This window comes from Anabas testudineus, chromosome 11 (assembly GCF_900324465.2).
Source record: "Anabas testudineus chromosome 11, fAnaTes1.2, whole genome shotgun sequence".
In the NCBI taxonomy this organism is placed as follows: Eukaryota; Metazoa; Chordata; class Actinopteri; order Anabantiformes; family Anabantidae; genus Anabas; species Anabas testudineus.
This window is the reverse complement of record NC_046620.1, coordinates 16,655,880-16,674,925: the sequence shown is the minus strand read 5'-3', so window position 1 is coordinate 16,674,925 and position 19,046 is coordinate 16,655,880. Positions and strand designations below refer to the sequence as shown.

Sequence of the window (19,046 nt, the reverse complement as noted above, 5' to 3'; positions counted from 1 at the left end):
AAGATCACACTTTACGAAAAATTAATGCAGAAAATGGTGAAATTCTAAAAGGTTCACATACTTTTTTTTGCAACTGTATTTAACAGGGTAATAATTCAATCATTTTTGTTAGTTTTGTTCATTCTTACACATTTAAAAATGGATTGGATGTATTGCAAATTCGTTCCTGTTCAACTACTGTTGTAGGGGTAAATACTACCTTCTTTTCATATATCTGTATATATTTTCATATATCTGTATATATTTTCATATATCTGTATATATTTTATCGTTTCTGGCATTTGCAAAACCTGATCAGGCATTCCTTATACTTGATCTGACAGTGAAATAATTTGGGTTGATGACATTTAATCTTTCACGGTTTTAATCCATGTTTAATTACAGGTTTAGAAAAAGAGATGGCAGGTGATTTAAACATCTCAAAATGTGAGCAACTGAAATAAAATTTATGCCACTTGGTCAGTAAAATAAATGTGCTAAAATATTTAAAAAAAAAACAAAAAAAAAACAGCTATACAAAATAAGAAAAGCCGTTAAGTAAAAAGCTAACTCCTGTTGGATCCAAAGGGAGCCTGTGGCTGGGAGGGAGTTCTGCAGTGGCAGTGTGGGCAACAGAGAAATCCGTACAAACATATTGCCCTCCCCTTCTACATCACGTCACAGTTCTTACAGCTTTCAGTCAATGCTCCTCTCTCTCCTCATCTCAGCTGCTAGTTCCCTGGTTACTGCTATCCGTCTTTGGTTCTGATGATCCGTTTTCATCTGCATTCATCTCCAAGTCCAGCTCTTCCTCATTTACCGCCGCTCCTTCCTCATCTGCGTCCTTTTCCACCTGGTCCTCTGCTTCTTCCTTTCCCTCCTTTTCTCCATCTCTCTCTTTTTGCCCCACACCCTGTTTGTCTCTGAAGACCTCCACTCCTAACATTCTGAGGTAGTGGAACCTCTCGTTGCGGGGCACGAAGGCTCGGATGGACGTCTTTCCCCTCCAGCCACACAACTGGATGGGACACTGAGGCTCTGCGGGGTTACTGACAAGCACAGGGTGATGGTGGATGTCAGAAAGGGCCAAATAGCACATAATCACTTCAAAAACATAAGAAGTGAATACAGAGACTTGAAATATAAACTACCACTAAATGGTTTACTTACTCTGGGTTGGGAATGTACTTCAACACAATGCTCCCCATTCCTGTGGAGACAAACATGTATCAACGTGCTGCCAACAAACAACGTGCCCATTCTTCCAGGAAAACATCTCCACTATTCTTGCCATGCACTGAGAATTACCCAGTGTAAGTAAAAAATTTTCATTCGCTGGCAACGTTCAGCTCTTTGTGAGGTTTTTTTGGGTCAGTGCCTTGCTCAGGGGCAGCTCGTCAGCAGTTGTTGAGGAATGCAGAGGATTACTCATTCACTTTCCTCCTCCTTATTTTTGGTCAGCCAGGCCAAGACCTTCCAGTCACACTACTCCAACATCTAGACGGCTGTTTCATAAAGTTTTGGTTATTTGTCAGTTTGCATAGAGGTTCGCCTTCCTTCACAGTGGTCGTCTGGTTGAAACAGACATAAATGGTGCAGTATCTACCCAGTTTCTTGGCCTGTGCGTGCGCGTTGTCCTCTAGTTTACTAAGGAAAGGGTTCTCTTGGGTCAGCAGCACTTTGATGTCCTCCACACTCACTGCGATTATCCTGGAGCGAATATATGGCTGAAGAGTGTAGATACCCTGACAGGACAGAGAGGAGACGTGGTTGATGATCTGCAGACCAACATCATAAAACGGAAATTCTTTCCAGTGCATTTTAAATGAATTCATTAGCAGTTTTGGTGTGAATTCTGCCGCCTGGCTCCCAAGTTATTCAGCCGGCTTTATCTCTTTTGATGATGAGTACAGTGGTGATAGCAAGACGAACTTGCTGCATGTCTGAGTACACACACACTCACACACACACACACACACAGAAGAAGCAGCTGCCTAGACAATGAGAATGATTATAAAAAAAGAAGGAATATGTGGCCCTTTGATGTCTTGGAAATAAGCTTTGTATTTTACCCTGCATCTCTTCACACAGAGAGATTAATTTGCATACAAAAAGAGGATTACGGGAATAGAATGAAAAGCCCGACTAAGGTGAGAAGAATGTTACAGTTTAAACAATAAAACGGATTTCAAATATTAAGATGCTGCTCAACATGAAACATGAAAGTGGATTTACAGACAATGATTTTTTTTTTTTTGCTCCGCTGGGGATGATTTAATGTTTGAGGATAAATTATGACTATGGCTTAAAACTGCCCCCCTGAGGGTGCACCGGTGGAAAACGCTGTGTGTGTTTGTGCGTTACCTCCTGAGCCAGTCTGAAGGCGCAGCCAAACTCCTCTCCGTCACTGTTGCGCGACCACACCTTCACCCCTGTGTTAATGACCTGAGAAACGAGAAAAAGCCATGCTGACATACTGCTCTGTACTAAAACAACACAACTCCACGCACTTTTGCTGCTTTAATTACTGTCCCTCTTGAACACATATCCAATGGTGATCATGTAAATCAAAATAAAACACTAATTATGTTACTTATAATATTATTTATATAGTTTTTTTTTTATTTATTATTAATAAAAAATGTTTGCAAACTGTGGGTAAATGTGCAAACAGGCAGGAGTGGGAGGCAACTGTGTGATTTGTAAACCCAGTTACACTTCTAAAATCAATATGCATGTTCCACTGTTGTAAGCTCAAGGGAGTGAAGCGAAAGTAATCTAATGTCAGAACGTGAATGCGAGAGAAATCCACATTAAATCGTTGCAGAATTAATCTATCTATATTGAAAAAGCACAATGTGATGGAATATTTGTTACACTTAAGATGCTATGAAGAGAAAACACAGAGAAGCACTGCTCTTCCACAAGCTAGGTATAATAATACTATTAATAATGATAATGGGGAAACATGACGTTCACTGTGGATTAGCCCACTCGAAAGTGACTAAAAAGTGAGAAACATCAAAAACCATGTGGAGAACAAAGAGACTGAGACACACTGAAGCACACACACACACACACACACACACACACACACACACTCACTGCCACCTGTTCAGGTGCTACAGGGTGGAGGACTACAGGGATTTGGGATCCCATCTGTTAGGCTGCTTCCCTCTGATGATTTAGTACACCCTCTCTCTCTCTCTCTCTCTCTCAAACACACACACACACACACACACACTACAGAAACAAATTAAAATCAATGTAAACAATCCAACCAGACCAGTCTGTGCACTGCAATAAACCAATTCCATAATAAACACCACACATTTGACTTTACTCACTACTACTCACAGGATAATTAATCAATTCAGGAAGCATAATCTCCGGGAAGATAACTGATTATTGATTTGTTGCATCTATTTTTGTCCCATGACAGGAATTGCTTTATCATCATTATCATCATCTGGCTTGCAGCGGGGACAACGTTCTAAATTCTGTTACAGAAAAAGAAACGCAAACCTTCAGTCGCTCGCTGTTGTTAAGCAGCACATTGCGAAGCTCTTTGGACACCATGTACAAGTGCCTCTTCTTGCCCTCGTGTGTCCGGGTCAGAACGTTGAGCTTGGGGAAGTCGGGAGACAGATCATAAAAAGATCTAGGGCAAACAGAGAAAAGGTTGGTTTTGTTATGACAAAGACACTGACACACAGAAAGACACTGACAGGCAGAGACGCTCACTGTATGGTGGTGAAGACAGGGTCCTCTTCAGTAAGGAACACAAAGGGGTCTTCCTTATAACCAAACAACCTCATCTTCTTATTTGGTGGAGGCCTGGAAATCAGGGAGGAGACCGATATTAAACAAAGAAAATGACTTTTGTTTGGCTGTGATGTAAAAATATCCCTTTACTAAGGATATTCCACATAAGCACATTTGTTCATGGGAGAAATTGTGAATTTTTTATGAGTTTTACTTCTTTCTGTATAAAGATCCTCACGTGTTTGTTTATTCGCTCACCAGACCAACATGACTCACCCACACACTCCCTCTTGTTTAGCCTCCCGAGCCAAAGATGCTCCTTTGGGTGGTTCCTCTGCTGTTTCCCCGTCTACTTTCTCCTTTGGGCCTCCGCCTTCTTGCTCATCCATTGCATTCTCTGGGACGCAGGGAATGTCTGCGGGGGCTGGAGCCACCTGGGAGCCTCCGGTCTGGGCCGCCGAGCTGGATGAGACATCCTTCCTCAGCTGGAGATGACGGGCAGAGGGGTGAGCAAACAAAGAGGCAAGAAAAAGAAGAAGTCCCAGGTGTGGTTAGTAAAACTGAAAACAGGTGAAGTAAATGATGTGGGCGGGGGAGGGGGCTTTCCTCCTGCTAGTTCAACAGGCATTCCCTGCACCCACATGGGTGAATTCTGCTCCATTTCCACTCATCAAGTAAAACTGATAGTGTACTCATTCATTACGTGTTTCAGAGGAAGTACCTTGGGATATCTTTTGTTCCAGGGCATCGGGGCTTTCTTGACCAGCACAGCCACAAAGAAGCCTCCAGTGTTCTGGTGATGTGGCAGGATCCTCATACTAACATGACAAACACACATGACAACAGAAATCGTGGCTTTAAGCTTCATGGTGCCACCTACTGTGAAGACAAACAAGGACTATCCCCTCAGCTTTTAATAGCAGGCGCTTTGACAATGTGTGACAACAGCTCCCTCTGCTGGCCAACATCCTGTCAGTCGCAGCTTCAGACCAAACGTGAATGACATCATTACCCTGCAGCTCTCAATATGCGAGAGCGCAGGTGTGCACACGTATGTGCATACATGCGAGAGAGGGTGTGCGTCTATCTGAAAAGCTTTGCAAAGGCTAAAGTAAGTCAGACTAACAATTTTGGCATCAGTGAAAACAAAAGGATGTAAGTGTGGGTGCTTGTATTCCTCTGCTCTTGAAAAGAGAACGCACTTACAGGGATAAACACATGAAAAATCAGCTAAATTAATATTATGGTTAGGGGAGAAAGTATCTGATCACTATGTAAAAATACTATCAAGGTATATATTATATGTTTTTTTATGATCAGCATCTTGCCCAGCAGTACAGTGCTGTAATTATTATGGCAATCAAAGGGGTGTTAAACAAGACTGCTTGATCTAAATACTACTATTTGCTTCGGCAACATAGAAGTATGCCGAAGCAGTTAAAGATAGCTGACCACAAATAGACTTAATGGTAATGAACAATGTTTGGAGATTTGGGTTTTGGGAAAAGCACAGAAAATACAAATCTGACACAAACAAGCCCTTTTTTTTTGTATGTGTACATACCATCTCTCCAGATGCATGCTAGCTAGCTTCTCTGGGTCTTTAGGCGGGAACATGGTGGGGCGGATCTGTGTGTGGCGACTGGTCGGAACCTCTGACCAGTCCGAGTACCACTGGCCCTCTTTGGTCATCAGCTATAGAGCAAAGTGCATCATCCACAGTCAGGACACCACAGCCACAAAATTCAGCCTGACGCTAAAAGCTGACTTTTCCTTCGTGGTTTGTCATCGTTTTGATTAGTTTGACTACCAAAGCCTTTAATTTCAGTACCTTCCAGGAAGTGACCCCAGGCATCCACTTCAGCCCTGGCAGGTCTGCTGAACCGTCAGCCAGTTCCAGAGCTCCTGGTGATGTGAATCAAAGAGACATTATAACTTGACAGGTGGGGAAAACACTGAGTGGTTATATTCACATAGCATTTAGATAAAAAAAGATTTAGTGAAAAGTAAAGTATATTTTCACATAAACTGGTGAATACTGGTGAATAAAAATATCTCTGCACCAGTGCAGAGATATTTCTCCAAAAGATTTCTGAGTGAGGCTCAACCGATCAGAGAAGGTCAGTTATATATGCTTGACTGGTTTGTGGTGACCTTAATTACATAAAGACATGCAACTGCTAGCCTGAGTCCTAAAATCAGTATATTGTTATAAGGTTCGAGACTCGTAATGCCTCGTAATGGCAGAGTTGAGAAAAAACAGGCAGCCTGATTCGGGTTAACTGAGTGCTCATGCATATCTTTTAGTAACAGAAAATCAAAAATACAAAAAAAAGGAGTGCATGTAACAAGAAGAACTGAGCTCTGATGAATGAAAAACAACTTGTAACACTGTATAATCCTTTTTCTGTATGATTGTGCTTATTTGTTACCTTCGCTCTTCTCCAGCAGTGCTGCTATGACAGCTTCGTCCTCTACAGGGTTGAGTGAACAGGTGGAGTAGACCATCCTCCCTCCCACAGCCAGCTGTTCCACCCCTCGCACTGCGATCCGCAGCTGGAGCCTGGTGAACACAAACGCGCACACTCTCTGTAATACAGCCAACTTTTCTAATTAGCAACTAAAGAACACACTCGGTTCCCTTGTTGTTTAGTCAATTTGGTCCACCACGCAAGTGCACAAATTTGAATGTCGTCACGTGTGCATGAGCGCACGCTGTCCCCACTCACCCGTGGAGGTGCAGGCTGTTGCTGGTCGTCCATTTCTTCCACACGTCTATGTTCTTCCTCATGGTGCCGTCCCCGCTGCAGAGCAGAGAGCAGGACCAATCAGACAAATCCAGTTTGGCCTGAGGCACTAAAACCACCAGAGATCTCTGACACTTCTCACGGGGCAGAACTGTCTGCGAAGCACAAACTGTCTAAATGCCCGGCTTTAGCTGACTGCTCACATCACTGTAGCCCGTCTGCCTCCCTCTGTCTTCATTACTGCTTTTCCTCCCCTCCTCCCTCTGTTGTGTTTGGCAGCAACTCCTGGCTTCAATGCTACAGCCGGCCAAACTCAGAAATCGCTAACTAATACAGTTCTGTCAAGGCCACAAAATGACGCTAAACTTTGAGAGAAAAAAGGCACATAAGCAGGGTATTTCCCTCATATATGCTTTTTTAAAATGCAGATGCATAGTTGCCCACTTGCTATGCACAGAACTGCATTATTATAAGCAGCCATTTATTAGCTTTTCCATATAATGTACACGGATTTGACAGACAGGGTGAAGCCTCATCTCCATCTGTCACATGGACTCTCGTCTTCGGCCAAACTCCCACACATGCAGAACAGCTTATCAACCATATTTCTGTCTTAATCCACTTCCTCCTCATGTGTCCAAACTCAGACTTTCCAGCAGTGTTGTAATATGTGCCATTGATGCCTGCAGAAGCCACACAGCTTTGCAGCCTTTTGCTGACCTGCAGGGCACGTCACACAGGATTCGGTCATAGAAGAGGATGTCCTTCTTGCCCTCAGAATTGATCTGCAGCGTGGGAATGCAGGAGGCGTCGTGGTTGACCACCATTATGCAGGGGCTGTTGAGACGCTTTGCCTGGTGCACGAGCAGGTAACAGCGCTTGTTGTCCACGTCGTTGGCAATTACAAATCCCTCTGCAGGGTAGAAGAATGGATTTACGAAGTTCAGAAGTGCCACAGTGAGATATTTACAGAAACATTTAGCGTTACATTTAAACTTTAATGTGTTTCTGTCACCTGGAAATGGCACGTCCATGTCGGAGTGGAGCATCTCAATCAGCTGGGCTGTTTTGGAACCCGGAGCTGCACACATGTCCAGGATCTGCAGACAAACATGTGCACGCCAGCACTTCAGAACAACTTTTTTTTTTCTTCCTCCCCAGGGCATGAAAAAAGAAAAGCAATAACCGATTGAATCTTCAAAGAGGACAGTGGCTTTACCTTGTGGTGAGGCTCAATCTTCAGGAGGAGTGGAGGGATCATGCTGACAGCTTCCTGTCGGCTGATGTTACCCTGCAAGGACAAACACAGTGATTTCTCTCACATATGTTTTTAATGAATAAGTCAACTTTCATCTGGTAGTTTACTGAATATTGCTGATATTCAAACATAAAACTCTTGCCATAAACTTCTTTACGCTTCATACATTTCAACATTATTGAGTCAGTATGAACTTGACTTTTGACCTATTGCCACCAAACTCAGTGATCCATTAATTCCAAATTGATAGTTTTGCTAAATTTGCACAAACGCATAAATAAATAGCATCAGGTATTTCTTGTAGATTTTCTGTTTGGTTTGTGTGTGACTCACAGACTCAGTCTCGCTGACCAGAAACTGGTGGAACTTCTCAAGCAGGGGAGACTTCCTAATAATCTTCCTGCTCATGTTAGTGTGCCAGGCCTGCTCATCGGGATACCTGGAGAGGAGAGTGCCAGTGTGTGCTGATTTTCTTTGAATCTGAGTTGAATATGAGTTTGAATCTCTGTGTGGCTTTTTAGCCTAGGAAAAAAAGAACATGTGAGATCTCACCAGCTCAGAGCCTGTGGGGCCTCTATCTTCTGTCCATCAATCTCCAGGTCCTGAATATCTTTGAAATATTTTTCCTTTAGACAGTGGAGGATCTCCTTTGCATGGCTAGAATAAGGCAGTAGGGTAGATAAATTAGGAAAGCATTGCCTTGTCTTGAATACCCACTATCATACAGTACATCTTAGCTTAAAGGAATAAGCCTTCTCATAGTTGCCCTAAATAATTTAATAAATTACAGCAAAATAACAGTCTGATCATCTCCTGCAGCTACACATCAATAGACAGTCCTAATATAATGCCAAAATTTATGACTGACACAACTGAATAATACATAATGCAAGTTCAACTTCAGATTAACAAATATACAGTAACAGGCAAGAGTACAACATTCATTCACAAGAATTCAGTTTATCTGTTAGCTGCTCAGATGCTAAATTGCTTGGTAAAGTAATTCAGACTCAGAACATGTGAGATGTACACACACACAGAAAATGGCCTTTTGTGGTGGATAGTGTCAAACAGACAACATATAAGTGTGAATCTAAGATATACATTTCTCCAATTCACCTTTTGTATCCAGTGATGCGGATGGTTGCTGGCAGTGGCTCCCTCATTGCATCCATAAAATGTTCAAACTCTCCTTCAGGCACCAGGCCTTGCTCCTTGTAGTAGTGTTCAAACAGCTTATTCTCCTTGACAATATCGGCATAGCCAGCTCCCCAGCCCTGAACACACAGATGCATGATCATTAGCAGTGACTATCTGTAATTATTTCTGTACATAACTAAGCTTTTATTAAATGGTTAGCAATTATTGTGTGTGAAAGAATTCCATTTTAAAATCTGCCAATTTATTGGCACTTTACTCAGCATAAGGGTTAAATTACTTCTTAAACAAGTTCTAAAACCTGATACATTTTAGTATGACCCAATGTTGAATTTGGCATATACAATTCCATAAATGATGAGGCTTTTTCCCTTTCAGGTGTTAGATTTGTCCTAAACCACACATTGACCAAAGGATACATACAAAAAAATCACACGTGTGGAGTAAAGTTATAGTGGTGGCAAAGGGTGGTCAATCCCAAAGATTAGAAAACAATCAAGCCAACAATGTTTGGCTGCACATCAATTTGATATTGAAAATGTTTAGCAGTGTCATAGTAGCATGGCTAAACAAGTTTAGGTGCAGAGATACCCAACATGAAAATGTCACTGTGGCCATCTCGGCTCCCTTTAAATGCAGTATTTTTAAATAAAAGCAATACGTGGCCTAGTTGAGCACCCAACATTAGCAAGAGTTGCAGGAGCCCAAGTGTGAATCTTACAGCGTTGTCTCTGTTGTCCCTTCCAGTTGTCTGGTTTTTCTGCCTCTGCCTGCTTCGTTTCCCCATGCTGGAATAGCAGATGGTTGTGGAGAAACACCTACGGAACAACGTGATGGATATATGCAGAGAAAAACGACCTGCAACTTGGATCAAATATACCGACAGTATAAACTATACTGAGAGTGAACTGCTGTGTATGATCGAAACGTGTTGCTTCTGACGCACGTGAATCAGGACCTCTCGGGGTTGCCTCGAAATCTGCCTGAAGTGAAACATCTTCGGGGCTGCTCAACTTCAAAAATGTCAGGCCGAAATGAGATTTTATTTTTAAGTATAATGTCAGATTATTTCACTATGAAGGAAATTCACATTCTCTCTCTCTAACCTTCTCTCAAATTCTCTCTCTCTCTCTCTCTCTAAGCTTCTCTTATTTCATGTTCTCATATTAAAATATAACAATGGCTTTTCTGCCACAGATTAAAATACGATCGCGCATGTGTCGAGCAGGCAGCGCAAAGAACCACCAGGTAACCAGGTTATTGTTTACAACAGCTGATATTATATGCAAATCGCGTATATTTATTGGCGACAGGTGACGTTGAATAGCGTCGACGTAAAAGCGAGCATTTTGATTGGCTGATACAACCGAAAAGCCACATATAGTCAGGGATTGTGATTGGTCCAATAATTCATGGGTGGAAACGTACGAATCGTGCACCGTGTTGGACTCTAGGACGCAGCAAATTGCTTTTTTATGTGAATATTACTTAAAGTTGCATTGTTTCATTTAGCGTTTAGTAATTTTAGACCTGTCGCCCGGATGGAAGCTCTCCTCTCGGTGCTCTTCTCTTCGGAAGAAGAAGAACTGTTCATTTTGGACTGCATGGCTTACTTCATGGTGCTCATGGCAGTCTGCACTTTTTTTACTCTGCTCTTCGAAAATGTCCCATACGGGCGATATACCACCAGCAAATATGGATTTCCAGTTAATTCCAGGTTTGCCTGGTTCGTTCAGGAATTGCCTGCTTTCTTTGTGCCTATTTGTCTATTAGTGTGGACCTCCTCTGTGAAAAGCTCACTCCTGCCCAACCAGCTGCTCATTGCCATGTATTTCTGCCACTATGTCCAGAGGTATTTAATCCATTTAACAATGAAGTGACACCTGGAGGAACTGCAGTTGATGCTCATCTCACTATTAGGAGTAATCATAGTAGCAGGTGGTTCCTAGTGTCTATGTATTTAGTCCCTCCCCTGACAGAAGAATAATTTATAGTATACTGTATATGTTGTTTGATAATTGACTTATTAAGGTGATTTTCATTTTATAGTAAATTACTAGTATTTGCTAATTAACCAAAATTAGGAAGTCAAGACACTTGTTTGAAATAATAAGTTGCACTTTTTTACTCTGCTGCAGATCTCTTATCTATCCATTTTTAATCAGAGGAGGTAAACCGACCCCATTCGCCTCATTCGCCTTGGCTTTTGTTTTCTGCATCTACAATGGCTACATGCAAATTAGGTACCTAAGCCATTATGCTGAGTACCCTGCATATTGGATTACACATCCATGCTTCATCATTGGTAGGTGTTCTGTGTCCCCTAGTTTCTGAAATGTAAACTTCACAATTTTGCTAGAATGTTCAAGTAAACTCAACATTTACTTACGTACAGAAACGATTAGTTTAAGCTTAAAAATACTTCACCTACAGAACAAGTAACATAAATGTATACAAACATAGCACTGAATGTGAAGAGTTAATTAGGGAGTAACTGTGTAAGATGTTCAGTCAGGATAACATCAGGCTCCCAATTCGTTCCTTCTATCCTTATTTCCTGCCCATATCCATCTCGTTCTCTTAAATTAAATGTAATGGTATGACTTAAAAACATACAGTAGCTGACTTTCAGACTCTTATTTTTTTCTTTTGTTTTTAGCTCCACAGCAGGTGATTCTTGGTCTTTCCAAACCTCAAAGTGCTCAGCAAATTTTTTTTGGCTCAATTTGGTGTTCAAGTCAACATGGGCAAAAATCAGTTTAGAAAATAACTATTATTATACTGTACCGGAAGTGGAAACAATGTCTGAACATCTTTCAGCCCACATATCTATTTAATCTTTTGACCCTTCCCAAGCTGTCACCTGTCACTCCACTAAAATAGTATTTAAAGGCAGAATGTTTAATTTAAATTCAGATTCCACTTCTACGTCCACCTTTCCTCAGATCATTGTATATTCCTAGATCTGTTAGAAAACAATAACACATCTCTGACCTTGTCTTGGCTAATGTCTTACTTATCTAAAAAAACAGTTTGTTTTGCACAACAATGGCACATCAATATTTTCTTATTTGAAATTTGAGGTCCTTCTGCTTTTCTGTCTATATATTTCACTTGTCAGCCAAATAAATGCCTGTAAAAGCTAATGAGCCTACTCAGATTTCCAAATTAGAACTCTGCATGTCAACTATGAAAAGTAGGATGTCAACTCCTCCTTTAGATAAACTTAATTAATTCATTTGGATGAAACTGAGATACTCGTCACAATTCACACATACATTCACACCTATTCAGAATTTAGAGTCTCCAATAAACTTAATTTGCATGTCTAATACATCCTGAGATACCTGGAGGAAATCCATGTCAAGCCACAATTGGCATGTTGCCCTGCACTCCTTTTATCCTGTCTCTCCTCTTCTGAGTGTTTATTCCTTTCTACTATAATTGTGAATGGTGTGCTTGGGTTTGCCTCTTGTATGTCCATGTGGTCTGTCCAGAGAGGAGGTCATGTGGCTCGAGGTTGCACAGTATCCTCCCCTGATAATTTTCATATTTGTCTGTAATTTATAGCGTTGTCATTCTAAGTGTGCACAGTGTAAATCTAATAAATTACTCTGTTTTGCACACACAACATCTATTTCTTCTTTTTCCATTCTGGAAAAGAAATCGTTCCTCCATTGCTCCTCATGAGTTTTTTTTTCCCATTATTTTTCACATTTTATTTTGGGTTTTTAGGGAGGGGGGGCTAGGGGGTTTCACTTATTCAAGGGTCAGAAGATGTGTGTGCTGTACAGACTGTAAAAGCCAGAGGCAAATTTTTGCACTGTACAGAGATGTTGTAATTTTTAAATCCATAGCTTGCTGAAAATGTTGTGCTAAAGAAGCTTTTGGTTGGTTTGTCTTCAGGGTCTGCACTGTGGTTGGTAGGCTGGCTGATGAATGTGCACTCTGACCACATCCTGAGGAACCTGAGAAAGCCTGGAGAGACTGGTTACAAGATTCCCACAGGTGGGGTTTTTTTAGTCATAAAAAAAACACTGGGCTAAATTATTTTGTCATCACAGCCAGTATAAAGTCTTTACAATCTTTACATCTCACTGCGAGAGAAGCGCTTAGGAGAAGAAGATGAAGGTAATGTAATGGTTGTATGCTTCAGGTGATCGTTATGCCAACTGTTACAACGGTTTTAGGCAAACTCTGAAAGTGACCATTGGATCTTAGTGGTTCTAATTGATTACATGCCACAGTTATTGCTGCTGAGAACATTCAAAGCCGTCCTTGCCCTAATCTCTTCCTCACCACAACATATTGAGAATTTCTTGGACTTCTGCTCTCTTGTCTCTTAGCTTTTGTCCTAACATGTAGTGTGAAGTGTAGGACTCCTTGATTTTCTTAAAATCCACTGAGTTTCTATTGAACTGCTTAAGGAACCTCCTTCTCTTCTCCTGTCAGGAGATGAGGAACCATGCAAGCAGATTTCTCGGTGAAGTCATGTTCTTCTGCAAGGGTTTAGTTAAGGAATCTGGGTTTTGATCTTCATTTGCAAGCTTCTTCAATTGAGTGAGAGTTTCTTCTGATGTTGACATGCTAGGGCACTCTCGGATTATCATTTGTACATAATTGACCGATTTGAAACCAGACAAACTGGACATTTCTCTGAGTTGGTACCTGATCACCAAGAGGAGGTGCCAGCTTCTTGAAGCTTCCAGCTGATGATAAAGCTCGATAAAAGGAACTGTCACACCAGTCACAGGCATCACACACTCTGGAGTGTGATATCTGAATCATGGTAGAGCGCAAGCACTGATTTGTTCTCAGAGAAATTCATTCTCCATGATGGCTGACAAAATGTTAAAGGCCAACAAGAAAGTAGAAGACTACTTCCTCTTACACTGTAGTTTCAGAGTCTGAATATGTTTCTCACCACCACTGTGGGGTGACAAGAAAGTCAAGAAGGCAGTAATCACATCATGGCACAGAACCCTGCGGTCCCTGCACAGCGCTAGATGCTAATTTTCCAGTGTGGTCGCATGATTATACAGGATCACACTGTAAGCAGAATCACCGGTTGTCACTAGTTCTTTTTTCTCTTTGCATTGCCCTCTGTGCCCCCTTCTGCTCTAATATGGTCCAACTCCGCTTGTGTGTAATTGATTCACAGTATTTGTAGTGCTCATGTGTCATTTGGCTTTAACTGACACAGACAGTGTAGACAGTAACAATGTTAAACAGTAAACCACGCCTGTACAACACTTTACATGGAATTGTATTTTATTCTAAACACAGTTATTCAGGATTCATGCTAAATTAAACATTTAACCTATTGACTAGTGTTCATATAAGACTTTCTTATATGGCAGTAAATGCTCATTTTTATGACACATTCAAATAATTCAGTTAGCTTGGATGCAAATAATAAAAAAAAAAAAACTAGTGTCAGTACATAGATAATGTCTTAAAGAATAGTTCAGCATGGTTGGACATGATGCATTTGCTCTTATGTCAAAAGCTAGATGATACGATCAGTATCCTCATGACTGGAGCCAGGAGCTAGTCAGTGTAGACCGAAAGCAAGGAGAAATAGCTAACCTCTCTCTGTGTGAAAGTAACAAAATGCCCCTAAAAACAACATTTTGTGGTTTTGAGAGCTAGACTATTTCTTGGCTTGGAGCAGCAAGTTTACGAAGACTTGTCATCACTGTGACTTTGCCAGATTAAGTGGGTTTCAAGTTTATTTCTCTACAGTTTAAAGCTAGTAGATACATTTTACTACTTTCAGAGAGAATCCGGCTCGTTAGTCTTTATTCCAAGCTAACTGGCTGTGTGAGCCATCTTCATATTAAAGAGACAGCCATGAGAGGGGCAACAAACATTCAAAATGACAATGATTAAAAGAGTTTATTGTTTAATTGCTTCCAAAACAACTGGTGGTGGGAGCATAATGCTGTGGGGCTGTTTTGCCTCTTCAGACACAGAGAACCTTGTTTGGGTACATAGGATAATGAGAGAGAAGATTATTTGACATTTTGAAGAATAATCTAAAGAAATCTGCTGCCAGTCTAGTTTTAGGTCTCTGCAAGGTCTTCCAGCAAGACAGTGACCCAAAGTGTATATCCCACTGTTCAAAAACCTTTTAAAGAAGCCTTAAATCAAGGTCTTGCGGTGGCTCTTTCAGAGCCCAGATCTCACTCCTACTGACAACCTGTGGCAGAAGCTAAAGGTTAATGTCCACGCTTGAAAATCATGGAATTTGGATTTTTCTTGCTTCCGTTTAGCTTAACATTTTATGTTAAACAAACATAGTGGAATTTAGATTTGTTCTTTTGGAAGCAATTATAGCAAAAATTATAAATTATTGATACAAGTCAGTTTGCACCAAGAATGGCACTTATATGAGATGCAATATGTAAGGAGGAGCTTGGGTATTTGACCCATTCCTAAATTCCTTTTAGTCTTCTGAGTGGTATGGAAAAGTAGAAAAAAATTTGACTTTTAGATCACATAATTGGCTAATTCAAACCATACGTTTTTTCCTTTGCTAAATGAATCAGTAATAATAACAGGATTACAAAGATGGTGGCTCCACTCACTAAGAACATAGTCACAACAAGCTTGAGTACCTCGAGCCTGAACTTGTGGTGAACCTGTTGAAACAATCCATCCCGTACCCTTAAGAAAAATAAAGTGGAGAAGGCCAGGAAGAAGGAAGCTGTGAGCTGTTCTGCTCCAAATGAACTTCAGGGCATGTCTGGAATCTCCTAGGTTAAGAATCTGCCATTTTCACACACTGGGTAGCAGCACTACAAGTGACCAGAAATCAAATTGTGAGTTCACAGACCTTTATGGTCAGTGGAGAGCAAGTTGTGCAGAGTTCTTTTGTAGCAAGTAGACTTAAACATGCATTAGGACGCGGTCACTATTCCTCAGTCAAAGTTTTATATTTTATTGAAAATCCTTTAAATTCAACATTTTCTTCCAGAGTAAAGTATGGGGCTGTTTTGTCTTTTAGTGAACACATAAAAAGTTAATCATACCTGTTCTGATTCTCATGTCTTCCACCCACAGGCGGAATGTTTGAATATGTGTCTGGGGCCAACTTCTTAGGAGAGATAACAGAGTGGGCGGGCTTCGCTCTGGCTGGTCACTCTGTTCACAGTTCAGCCTTTGCCATCTTTACCACAGTGGTCCTTGCCAGCAGGGCTGTGGCCCACCACAAGTAAGAAAAATAAAACACACACACAGAGTAGGCCAAAGTGCATGGAGTGGAAAACACACTGAAGAAAATAATTAATTTCTCTTCTCTTTTTCTTTCTCTGTAGATGGTACCTCACCAAGTTTGAAAACTACCCAAAAAGCAGAAAGGCCTTGATTCCCTTTTTATTCTAGAAAACCCTTTAGATTTATCTGGAAAAAGAGATTATGTTTATTTACAACAGCAGTGAAGAATATTCCTATATTTCTTTTTTTTTTATTTCTTATTTTAACTTGACAAAGCTCTGATGTCAGAACACACCATGAGAATAGACAGAAACACAGATTGTATGCATGTAAAAGATGTCACCTGAGCTGCAAGCAAGCAACAGTTAAAAGCCACTATCCTAAAGTGATTTTGATTTTTGCTGTTACTTTTGTAATAATGTCCATACAGCACTAAGGAACTTCAAGATTTACAGACTGAACGAACTGGAAGTGTTATGTTTGCAGGAGAGGCAACACTTCCTCCAGAAGAAAATAAGCGCATAGCTCAACAGTAATACAGTGGATTTATAACAGTCTGCACAAGCAATAAACCGCTTTAAGACTTGTCCCCTGATCTGCATATTCTCCCCAGATGGAACATCAACTTGAAAATACAAGGCAGACATGTTAGGTTTTCATTCACAATGTTTTTATCATCCATTAAAAAATTTATTCTGCATTAAGCCCAGCACATTTTCCTGCAAATCTATTTTCTCTAAATGTCATTAGGGAGACTTTTCTAACTTCTGACTTACCTTATCATGTCAAACTCCAAGAAAAGAAGACATTTTGGAACAAAAGTCTGTAGCAGTCCTGTCCACACAGGGAAATAAAAATGGAGATCAATCATCACCATCAATAAGTCACCCATGCCTGAAATTAGAAGAAGGGAGAGTTGCATTCACATATCACTCCTGTCAAGATTTCTGAGAAAGTGAACAAAGAAGAACTGGCCTATAAAATGAAAAGGAATTGTACTGGAGATTTTTTTTACAGCAGGAGCATGTTATATTTATACAATATCAATGATGCTGAATGGGTGACCTTGAGTCTTACTTCGTACAGTAGATACTAATGCATTTGTTTGTTTGTAAGAATCATTTTAAAATGGAATTATTTTATAAATGCATAACCTAAAATATACATGTGAAATTGACACTGGCTCACTCACAACAATTATCAACAGCAATTCATAGTCAGTGTGTGGTTTCCAGAAATGTTAAGTCTTTGTCTGTGATTGTCATCATTTTTACCACATGGTGTCATCAATAAATAATTGGACCACGGTGTCTGAGTGTGATGTAAAATGATGGTCAGGTATGCCTGAAGGCTATACATAGTGACATCCTTCATGTTCAAGATGCCCTTTCTCTTTCAGGCTGTTTTCCTGTGTCTCCTCTTTATCCTCATTTCCTGTACTTGTATAACTGTATTTACTTTTGATTACATATCAGATTATGATACCACTCACCTTCATATCATGCAGACACCTATTGATTTTCTTTTTATATGCAAAGCAACTCAATGAAATGGTTTGTAATTCAAATACCATCTATGCACACAGGCTAAAGATTGTTAACAAGGGGAGCTGGTGTGTGATATACAGACATACACATGCTAACCTGTGCTAGTTGCAGTATATGATTGAGAAGCAATAGCATGCAGTACATTGTAGGAATGAGGTTTTTACACAGTAGAAGCCACACGGAAACAATCAGCAGACCAAAGCTGATTTGGTGTTCAAAAGCATGTAAATCTATAGTTTAATTAGTTAAATTACTGATTTTCCTTTATCATATAGGATAGTTGTGATAATAATGATAACAATAATAGTATTGATACTTTAAAAATCCCTTTGGGGAAATTCATTGTGGACATGCAGCTGCATTTTAGGCGCCAAGGGTTCAGGGTTTAGTGTCTTGTCCAGAGACACCTTTGTGGAGTTCACATTGTAGATTAACAGTGTAAAAAACATGTTAAGCACAGAACCTAAGTAAATACTGTATACTTAGCTATTTTCTCCACTGCCTGTAGGCAGCACAGACTGGCTGGCCTGCAGATTCAGATTTCCAGTTCTGATACTGTCGTAGCCGCTGCTCTACAGCTGGATAATATGCTCTGGGTCAGTTGCAACTGTGGCCTTGTTATGCTGTATATAACCCTACACTGGGTCTGACACACCACAGGCAAGATTGTCTTGTGAATAATAAATAGCTGTTGATATAACTGCAGTTTTTCCTCTAATGTAGGTTAAATATCTGGAACATGCTGTTGCCTCTTTGCAATTCAAGCCTCAGACAACTGCCTCCTGCCTTACAATTAATTACAATTAATTAAAATATTACTACTGTGCCTATTAGTATAATGTTAACTACTCTAGCATTCTCTCTATTTATATTATGAGTGTATGTTATGCATTTGTTTTCTATGGTCCAGTCATCACCAATGGGGCAATTCCATTAAAGCTGGCACTGAATCAAACCAACCTTGAAATCACACACGCATTGGCACACTCTGTCAGATTTGGTGTTTAGCTCGACTTGAGAGTGACTTGAGAGATGAAAGAAATAATGTCCTGTCTGGTGTGTCACTCAGACGCCTGTGCTAGATAAAGAGGAGATGGAAAGAAGAGCTTAGATTACAGCAGCCATACAGTGGGGGTGAGCAGCTGTGTGTATGCCTGAGTGTGTTATACAGAGAGCAGCATATCTTAGCTGACACATAGTCTGCTCTGGGCCATTTTCCTTCACTCTGTCACATGCTGCACGTGAGTAACAGGGGATGGGGGCGGGCATTATGCAAGAAGCTCTCTCCCTCACTCACTTTTTTTTTTTTTTTTTTTTTTTACATGTGTACACATCACAGAAGGTGCTGCCTATGCCTTCTGCAGCCTGCTTTCT

General features: G+C 40.6%; 2 protein-coding genes across 3 annotated transcripts; one reads left to right on the top strand and one right to left on the bottom strand.

The window, feature by feature from the left end:
- Nucleotides 1–290: 290 nt before the first annotated feature.
- On the bottom strand, nt 291–9,852 carry nsun2 (NOP2/Sun RNA methyltransferase 2). The gene is made up of 19 exons (XM_026349641.1): nt 9,629–9,852; nt 8,869–9,026; nt 8,302–8,406; nt 8,083–8,188; nt 7,711–7,782; nt 7,507–7,591; nt 7,212–7,404; nt 6,474–6,548; nt 6,177–6,307; nt 5,576–5,649; nt 5,309–5,439; nt 4,466–4,562; nt 4,021–4,229; nt 3,724–3,816; nt 3,505–3,640; nt 2,344–2,424; nt 1,586–1,724; nt 1,150–1,189; nt 291–1,028 (listed from the first exon to the last, which is right to left on the bottom strand). The coding sequence occupies exons 1-19, from the start codon at nt 9,692–9,694 to the stop codon at nt 704–706; spliced, it is 2,316 nt and encodes a 771-aa protein (XP_026205426.1). The 5' UTR covers nt 9,695–9,852; the 3' UTR covers nt 291–703.
- Nucleotides 9,853–10,330: 478 nt separating this feature from the next.
- On the top strand, nt 10,331–17,435 carry srd5a1 (steroid-5-alpha-reductase, alpha polypeptide 1 (3-oxo-5 alpha-steroid delta 4-dehydrogenase alpha 1)). 2 transcript variants are annotated; one of them, XM_026346578.1, is made up of 5 exons: nt 10,331–10,624; nt 11,046–11,212; nt 12,814–12,915; nt 15,973–16,123; nt 16,227–17,435. In XM_026346578.1, exons 1-5 carry the CDS (start codon nt 10,449–10,451, stop codon nt 16,291–16,293), a joined length of 663 nt encoding a protein of 220 aa, XP_026202363.1. In that variant the 5' UTR covers nt 10,331–10,448; the 3' UTR covers nt 16,294–17,435. The 2 variants fall into 2 exon arrangements, with proteins under 2 accessions (XP_026202363.1, XP_026202362.1); XM_026346577.1 differs by having other exon boundaries at nt 10,331–10,759.
- The last annotated feature ends 1,611 nt before the right edge of the window (nt 17,436–19,046 follow it).

Coding starts and splice junctions, on each gene's coding strand:
- nsun2 (XM_026349641.1), bottom strand. CDS start 9,694: ATGGGGAAACGAAGCAGGCAGAGGCAGAAAAACCAGACAACTGGAAGG. Junction 7,783..8,082: donor TGGTCAGCGAGACTGAGTCT/GTGAGTCACACA, acceptor TTGTCCTTGCAG/GGTAACATCAGCCGACAGGA. Junction 3,817..4,020: donor AAACAAGAGGGAGTGTGTGG/GTGAGTCATGTT, acceptor CCTGATTTCCAG/GCCTCCACCAAATAAGAAGA.
- srd5a1 (XM_026346577.1), top strand. CDS start 10,449: ATGGAAGCTCTCCTCTCGGTGCTCTTCTCTTCGGAAGAAGAAGAACTG. Junction 10,760..11,045: donor TTCTGCCACTATGTCCAGAG/GTATTTAATCCA, acceptor ACTCTGCTGCAG/ATCTCTTATCTATCCATTTT. Junction 16,124..16,226: donor AGGGCTGTGGCCCACCACAA/GTAAGAAAAATA, acceptor CTTTCTCTGTAG/ATGGTACCTCACCAAGTTTG.